Source organism: Diplotaxodon limnothrissa, linkage group LG3, assembly GCF_057381915.1.
Source record: "Diplotaxodon limnothrissa isolate DT_005_m linkage group LG3, D_limnothrissa_male_GT1.1, whole genome shotgun sequence".
In the NCBI taxonomy this organism is placed as follows: Eukaryota; Metazoa; Chordata; class Actinopteri; order Cichliformes; family Cichlidae; genus Diplotaxodon; species Diplotaxodon limnothrissa.
The window spans coordinates 50786592-50795681 of NC_140598.1; the positions used below are offsets into that span (position 1 = coordinate 50786592).

Below are 9090 nucleotides of genomic sequence, written 5' to 3' on the forward strand. Positions count from 1 at the left end.
CAGTCTGCGAAATGATAAACAAACCAGAATGTGCACTTTAGTTGTGTGTGTGTGTGTGTGTGTGTGTGTGTGTGTGTGTGTGTGTGTGTGTGTCAGACGGAGAGAGTGAACTCTCCAGTGTTTCCAACAATAACAAAAAGTGCGATCATAAGAGTCGTTACCAGTGAACTCACACCATTGCATATCCGACCAAGTGCAACACACATCACTGACTGAACGAAGCTGTGTTACCTCCGGACACGTGAATGCCGCCAACGTCGATCTTTCTGCCGGACGCTCTGGATACAGCCTAAAGAGGTTGGGCGCAGTGGCGAACTGAGCAACTGCTAACTCAAAGGTCGGAGGAGTGTTTTCTTGTAAGAAAGTGATAGTGAAAGTAAATTAAATTAGGAACTTGCCTGACGGTCCTGGAGCATGTTTTGGTTTGTTTGTCTTATTAAGCCTTTGTTGTGGGCTGCTGGTTTATGAAGCAGATGAAATAAATGTTTTTCACACTTAGTTTTAAGCAGTGGCCAAAGTCATGTGCATCTTAAACATAATCTTCAGTGGTGGTTGGGGAACATGATATAATTATTTGTGACACGTTTATATATTTAGTGAGGTTCTCTCTCTCCCGTGTTGTGTGTGTAAGATATCTTCTGGCTGAAGTCCAGGGCCCTGTTTCAGGAAGCCGGTTTAGTGGAAAAACTGAGTAAGTATACCCTGAGTTAACGAAAACTCTGGGTTTTCGGTTTCACAAAGCGAGTTCAGCTGCAGCCTGAGTGAGTCACTATGACGACACACTCCGTGAAGCTAACCTGCCCCCTAGCAGGTTTACTACAACTAACCCTGACTGTCTCCGCCCCTTTGTCGGAAACCTGACAGTAGGAAGTGTCAGACATGGCGTGTCCCTTCCTTGAAGAGCCAGTAGATCGTGAAGCCCAAATTCTCCGCAGAGCTCTCCGCCGGGAGAGAGTGATCAGAGCGTGTTTGGACATTTTATCATTTCCTGATGATTTTCTGTGCGAACGTTACCGTTTCTCAGCACAATCTATAATTTATTTGGATAACATCCTCAGGCCATATATTACGCATGTGACACATCGCGGACATGCTCTCAGTTCATTGCATATTATTTGTATTGCACTTCGGTTTTTTGCAAACGGGAGCTTTCTGTATAATATTGGTGACGCTGAGCACGTTTCCAAGGCTACCGTCTGTCGGGCAGTCAGGAATGTTACAGTTGCACTGAAACGTCTCCTGTACTCGTTTGTGGTGTTCCCTGGTCATAGACCCACAAGATTTATCAAAGAGGGATGCCACAAAATTGCAGGTATCAGGATGAACAAAACTTAATGTATGATGTGGTGATACTTGGACTACTACTTAAATTGTACATTTATTTTCAGGGTTCCCAGGCGTGATTGGCTGTACAGATGGCACTCACATTCCAATCATTGCTCCTTCAGTAAATGAAGGAGACTATGTGAACAGGAAGTCTTTCCACAGCATTAATGTACAGGTACATAGTTCCCTGTAGCATGTCAAACTAACAAATTATTTCATTATAGTAATGGATGCTAATATGTGTTCTCTGCACTGTGAAGATCATATGTGATGCTGCCAACATTATCACAAATGTGGAAGCCAAGTGGCCAGGCTCTGTCCATGACTCACAAATATTCCGTGAATGTACACTGAGCACAAAATTTGGACATGGTGAGTTGAGAATACTTTAAAATATATAAAGACCAATTGCTCCAGGGACATTTGAACTGAAGTGTACCCTTCTGTCTTAGGAGAGTTCACTGGCTACTTGCTTGGTGATAGGGGGTATCCATGTTTACCCTATTTGCTTACCCCTTACCCTGACCCTGAACCGGGCCCACAGCAGCGATATAATCTGGCTAATTGCAGGACAAGAGCCAGAATTGAAATGACTATCGGAATGCTTAAGGCCCGGTTCCAGTGCCTGCAAAGACTCAGGGTCACCCCAGAAAGGGCATGTGACATTATTGTGGCATGTGTGATTCTTCACAACATTGCCACAATTAGAGGAGAACACTGTCCTTCTGAACCAAACATCAGCAGTGATCCAAACCATGAACATCCTGACCCTCGCACGGACATACAAGATGGAAGCGCAGTCAGAGACACCATATGTCACAATCATTTCTTTTGACCCATCACCTCAACATGTTGAAAGAAGAATAAACAGATTTTTTGTTCAACTGGCTTTATTGGTCGCCTGTATTTCCTGTACACAAAGTATTAAAAGATGTAAACCTCATAAAGTGTCTCTGTTGCTTCCTCCTCTGTAACAGCTGTCAATGTTTCTTCATTATTTTCCTGTAGTAAAGAAATAGACAACATTGCTGTTCTACTGTAAACTCATATAATCTGTGGAGTATTACTCACAACTGCATGTTGGTCTGGCTCAACAGGAGGCTGCACCAGATGCAGTACACCACCACCATCAACTGATAGAATATGAGGTTTATACAGGTCACTTATAACTTACAAGGGACCAAATGGCAATTAACAAACATACCAAGCACCTTACACTTCATTGTCATTATGCTCTCAAAGACAACCAAGACTGAGGGAAGGCAAAATCAGTCGGAAAATAACTTCACTACAAAATAATCCATTATGGTAAAGAGTTTATCAAATGAATGAGTAGCACTGCAAAGGTGACTGTGAAGAAAGGATGTATGCACATCATGTATTATTTTGAATTTACCCCATATGTAGGCACTTGTGTCTTGCGGGGTTATTGACTCAGAGGATGTCCCCGCAGAGATGCCTTCGGCCACAGGGCGCCCACTGTTTTGGCTGAGGGCCAACTGCTCAGCCTCTGTGAGTGGTGGAGGACCCCCACCTGTTTTTCGGGCCTCCGCTTTTTTTCTGTTGGCTATAACGGGTCACATTTGAGCATACAGAGTAAGCAAATATGTACTTGTAATGTGCTCAGATAATTTCAATAAGTGCTTACAGAAAGAAAATTAATGTAGCCTCTAACTGCAATTGATTTACATGGGACAAACAGACCAAGCACTATGGCTCATAATACAATTACACCTTACCTGTTTGGACTATATTTTTATATTTCATTTTTACTTGCTGCCAGGCACGTTTGGGGCCTGTTGGGTTGCACCTGCGCTCACATCACATCACAAAATAAAATGTATAAAATAACAAATAAAATAACATATGATAAAATAACGTGTTAAATGGGTGGAAATCCCTCGATCAATGTTTAAATTAACACTCACGCATTGACTCTGTCGGCTATGTTTTGCCATGCATGCTTTTGCAGCTGTGGCTGTGTTACTTTTTTCCGCGGAATTTGCATGTTATCGGCATATGCTGCCATCAGAATTTCGGCCTCAAGCGCTGTGAAATACATTGACCGTGCCTTCTTTCCCTCCGTCTCCATGGTGACTCGCTTGATCTGTGCTCCGCTTATCAGGGCTTTATGTATCCTCGTCCGCGCGCTTCACTTGGGGTTAAAGCAACTCCGCGTTGATTGAACTAATTGTTATCAGCCTTTCTGAAACCGAATATTCCGAGTTGGACAGTTCGGGGTTACTCAACCGTGAGTGTCGTTTTTCACTCTGAGTTTTCCAAACCGGCTTCCTGAAACAGGGCCCAGCTGATTGTCGTGGGGAAGCCGCTGGACGATTAATCTGCATTTCTGCCTGAATATGGGATCAAACCCTCCTCTGACAACTGACAGATAAAAATAAATAACTTGTTACAGAAGAATATAAAGAAAGATAAAAATGAATGAAAGCGTGGTGCACTTTGAAACACACTGAATAATTCATTCCCTACATTAAAAAAAAACACTTTGAATATATTAAGTATTGTAAAATTTGGATAGTCGAAGTTTATCTGCCTCCGATCTCTGGACCTGTTCACCTTCAGCCACCAAGTGGAGCTTTGTGTACTCTGCACATGAATTAGAGCACTGGGAGGTGCTTCCAGTTACACACAAATGCTTTTAAACACCATGCAGCCTTCATGGTGCAGTGTGGATACATTCCGGTGGGAGTCTTTGACCAGAACACAACAGGAAGGTTAAAAACATTTGTGTCTAACTGGACACACCCCTCTAATTCACAGACCTCATGTACAGAGTAAACAAAGTGCCACCTGGTGGATGAAAGTGAACAGGTCCAGAGATCCGAGTCAGATAAACTTTAATTGTTGTAAAATTAGAATAGTTAATGTATTTAAAGTGTTATTTTAAAATGTAGCCAATGAATTATTCAATGTGTTTCAAAGCGCACCACGTTTACATTCATTTTTATCTTTTTTTAATATTCTTCTCTAATAAGTTAGTTATTTTTATCTGTCAGTTATTGTGCTATTTATTTTGTTAATGCATTTATTCTAATCTGTATTTTAGCTTTACAACCTGTAATTAAATGTATAAAATTTAGAACAATTTAGAAGATCCTAATGCCAAAGATGCTGATGCTAAAGATGCAACAGACAATGACAGGATAATGTAAAATAACTAAATATTGAGGCAAAGAATGCGTTTATCACAGAATGTATGATTAACTTGTTTTCAAATTTATGAATGAACGACATTTTTCAGGTTTATTGTCGTTATGATTCAGACATAATACAGCTGTAAAGATCACATTTGGTAGCAAATTTCTCATCAATATAAGCCAACATTGATTATATCTGATAACTGTTCCAACACAATAGAGAATTATAACAAGTGACTAAAACCACAGGTCATGTAAAAAAAACAAAAAACATCATGGTATATTATTTACAGAAAAGGCATTAAAAGTGAAACTTGGGAGCTTTGTGTCTTTTTAATTATTTCTTTTTCCATACAGGTATCGATGTCTGTCTGGGGGCTACACCACTGGAGCATGCTGCATAAGGGCCACTTGTTTTCATACATTTAGTGAAGATCTTCAGGCACACAAAACAGAACTTCACCTTACATCGAGGACAAACAAGAGATTTACAATGCCTCTTGTTGTGCTCCAACAGTAACCCACAGGTGGGACAGGCACGTACAGAGGGACACCCGTTGACTCCCTCAACTGAATCAAAGCTGATATCTGGGCAGGTTTTTAGTGTTTTTAGTGAGTGGTTACAGCAGCCATCATTTTCACAGCGGTCTTTCCGAGGCCGTGGACCCTTCCACTCCCTCAAACACTGCCAGCAGAATTCAAACGGTCGTCCTTTTACTGCTGTGCACACTTTACAGAGGACATTCAAATCTGATCCATTCTCTCTCATCAAAGTGGATCTGCATACAGGACACTACATGGAGACAAGAGAGTTACAATATTTAATAAGAACTAAATCTTACAAGAAATACATTTCTATTTTCATGACATTATACTATTCTAATGAGATACTTACCGATTTGGTAATAAGCGTCTGCAAGGCAGCATTGACAGCCAATTTGTTTCGAAAATGCTCCGTTTCTTGAGGGGTCAGAAGAGCCATTTTCCAAACCTCTGAAAAAGTCCACTCAGCACTGCAACCAGACCCGCCACACACAAATCTGCTTTCACCCTTTATTGAGATAATGAGAGATGGGAGAATTATCAGACTTGTTCCAAACAAGTTGATGAAATATTTTTTTCCTCTTTTTTTCCAGTTAAGCTTAAAATATTAAAATATTAAACTCTATATTGTGGAGAAAGGTTGCTCAACACCTAATGAAACAAATCATAATCAAAATATTTCCTCATCCGTCAGAAATGCATTGCTAAATATGCCATTGTTTGTTGAAACACTGTAGTGATTTTTGTTGCTTAATTCTGTCTTAAAGTCATCTGTGCAAAGGCTCTTCACACAGAAAACATTCAAAGGTCACAGCTATAAAAGCACAGGTGTAATTAAAGCTGCACTGGAGTCTCAAAAAAGCCAAATAAGGCAGTAAGAGCAGTAAGCCAGAATCTACAGTCCCAGTGTTTCCATACAGGCTTGTACATTCACTGGTTACTAATCTAACTTTAAATACTGTTTTATAAGTCCAAAACTCCTGAGGTGCAAAAGAAGGACATGACTTCTCAAAATACTTTAACTTTGCCGTGGACAATGTGGATATAAAGTTGTTTAGCAGAGCATTATTTAAAAAGTCAGTTAATCACCAGAGCAGCTACGGTAAAACCTGATCCCAGAGGTGGACAATTAATTTTCCCAAGGAGCCACATAAGAAACTGGGACTGTTGTGAAAGGCCACACCAATAAGATTAAAAAGAAAAGCCTTTGGTTTGTAATATACTAATGTTTTTTACACCACTGGAAGGACCTTTTTATAGCTGCAGATGACCAGTTTGTTACTACCATGAGGGTGAGTTTGATTGTCTTCATGTTTTGGATCTATAAACAACTTTTTTGTTTTATTTTATTCAGAAGCTGAAGGCTTAAAGTGGAGGTCAGTGGGTGGCTTTGCTGGTGGGATATACTTCCATGTTCCGTGGTTATTTATCAGAATCAGAAATACTTTAATAATCCCAAAGGAAATTATAGGTTGCAGCAGGTAGCACACTAATGGCGCATGCGCACTTACAAAGGAACCCTCTGACCAAACTTTACACAAACATCACATTGGGAAGACATGTCAGAGAGGTAGGCTGATAGGGGGAAAAAAAACAATGAAAATACACTACATGAGGTGAGAGGAGGAGAAAGAAACCTCCACTCAGACTGAGCTCCTAATGGGAGAACAGTTTGAGAACAGAAAAAACACCCCAGCAGAAAATGCACAAGGGTTCATATGTTAATATGTAACTTGACCTGTTAAGATGTTTTTGATTGAAATAGCTTTTGATGTCTGTGAAATTGATCTACTACTGCTGCAAATTCAACAAATGACCATTTTCAATTCTCTACAACCTATAAAATCTTTTGAAACTCTGTGTGCGTAATAATTTGGAACAGTGCATTTTAAGTTTTTTATTTTTGAAAAACGTACTGTTTTCATTGAGAGTTTTGTTCAGTGACATTTGAATTATACTCTATTGGTCGATGACTTGGAAAAATATGCCGACTGTCATTTGAATCAACTATTTAGGAAAAACAGAGAAAAATATCATTTGCATAATAATTTGGAACAAGGTGTGAACAAGACAAGCAACGGGGATGGGTAAGGGTAAGCAAGAGCCGGTGTAGACAGCCCTGGTTTGAGCTAAACTTTAATTTAAGTGTTAATTAGAGGTGAGATGCACCTGTGGATTGGTGATTCTCTGGTCTTCTTCTGGCAGTCCATTTGCTCACTGGTGAGCTGCAGCCCTGAAGTGATTAATGGTATATGTGCAATTGGTTTGTTTTAAATACCTGTCAAATGACCTTAGCCGTGTCTCTGTCTAAAGTATAGCAGACCTGAGCGCCTCCTTGATAATTACCATATGTTTGAACCAGATATATAGCTGTCATTCCCTGGGTTCCGTTGCTGGATTTTCCTTGTAATTGTAAAGCTTTTCACTCCCAATCACCACACCACCATCCTAGTAATCATCGTTTGTTTCTCTCTTTTTCCCCATCACTCGTTTTTGTTGCTACATACTGTTTATTTTAACAAAGACAACCTTTAGTGGCCTACCTGGTCCAACAACTTGCGACACCAGTTGGTGAGAGAGGTCGGGGTCACAGCGTGACCACAGGACATCTGAGCTCTGCGAGATTTGAAGTCTTCACACAAAACTGAGAACAATCACACAGAAGCAAAAATCAGTGTTACACAGAAATATATGCTGATGTCTGTTCTTACATTGGTTTATGCATTTGATTGTTTTCTTTTTTACTGTTTCTCCATTAAATTCTGTCTGTTTGACATCGCCGTGAAAAGTGCTCACGTGATACTTACAGTCCAAATCATCCTCCTTATCGACAAATTTAACTGTTGGGTCATGAGGGTCGTAACACTTTTCGTGTTTTGTCGGCACTCTTGGGAGTGTCACACTGCGAAACAACAACAAACAGATCTGAATGAACACTTCCGGTTTCACGTAAAAGCGCAAAATCCGGCTTGGAGTCAGAACAGCGTGCGCGCTGCAGTGTTGCGGGATCTTCGATCAACAGTTCCCGTTTCTTCTTCACATTCAAAGTTTTTAATCAGCGGCTTCATGTTTCAGTATCACTGTGATGTCAGACTGTGACACTGAATGATCGGGCACAGCGCGCGCTCTCCGGTGCGCAGTTTCCAAACATAACAAAAAGTCCGATCACATCTTTACCTGTGAAAACAGACGAGTAAATGTAGCACACACACACATCAGTGAGTGAACCACGCTGAGTGTTACCTGTGCAGCAGACCCGCCATCCTCGCTCTAGATGCAACCAAAAAACGTCTGACGCTGTTATGAGCGTAACAACTAATGACTCCGAGTGACGTGAACATGGAGCTTGACCTTTATCAGTGAGCAATGATAAGGAGGAAACCGTCCCTGAAGATTGAAGTATAACACATATAACGCATAATATTCTTTAAAAGAGGGGGAAAGTTGTTTTTGTTGTTGTTTTCTTTTATTTGTTTTTTGTTTATGTTTAGCAAAGTTATAGTTATAGACTTTTTCTAGGGACGACTCCAGGATCAAACCTTTGGGGGTATGTCATGCATACAGTGCATTGCACTAAATACTAAAGAAATATGATGCTTACAAAAATATTTAATCTTTTTTCACTTTTGCAAATCTCAGTTTAACCTAAACCTTCAAAAGCAATCTAATTAGTTGGTATGTTTGATGTCTGTATACAGCTCTCTCTCTCCTTCTCTTCCCCTCTAATTTACTTCACTTTATACAAATATTCTATTTGTAACAGAGGACAAGGGATGAGTAAACGGGGCAAAGAAATAAATTGATCATTTCTTTATTACATGAGTTAGACATACAAATTCCCAGTCATTTCCAGACAGGACTTACAACACATCGTGCTGATATCCCAGCTGCACATGAGACTTACCACACAAACTGTGCGAAAATAACAACACTGCAACCCGTCACACCCCGCTTAGCGACACACACTGCAAACAATTCGGGTCTCAGCGCAGCTGGGAATCAGTGCTATGCATGGCCTGCGATCTGGGAGATAAAGGGAAGTGGCACAAACAATTAAACAAAA

At 40.4% G+C, this 9090-nt stretch overlaps 1 protein-coding gene across 1 annotated transcript; it reads right to left on the bottom strand.

Moving 5' to 3' along the window:
* Positions 1-4821: 4821 nt before the first annotated feature.
* LOC146636481 (E3 ubiquitin-protein ligase DDB_G0292642-like) lies at positions 4822-8290 on the bottom strand. Its single transcript, XM_085350837.1, has 5 exons — positions 8271-8290; positions 7835-7929; positions 7571-7671; positions 5380-5535; positions 4822-5277 (listed from the first exon to the last, which is right to left on the bottom strand). The coding sequence occupies exons 1-5, from the start codon at positions 8288-8290 to the stop codon at positions 4822-4824; spliced, it is 828 nt and encodes a 275-aa protein (XP_085206963.1).
* Positions 8291-9090: the final 800 nt, after the last annotated feature.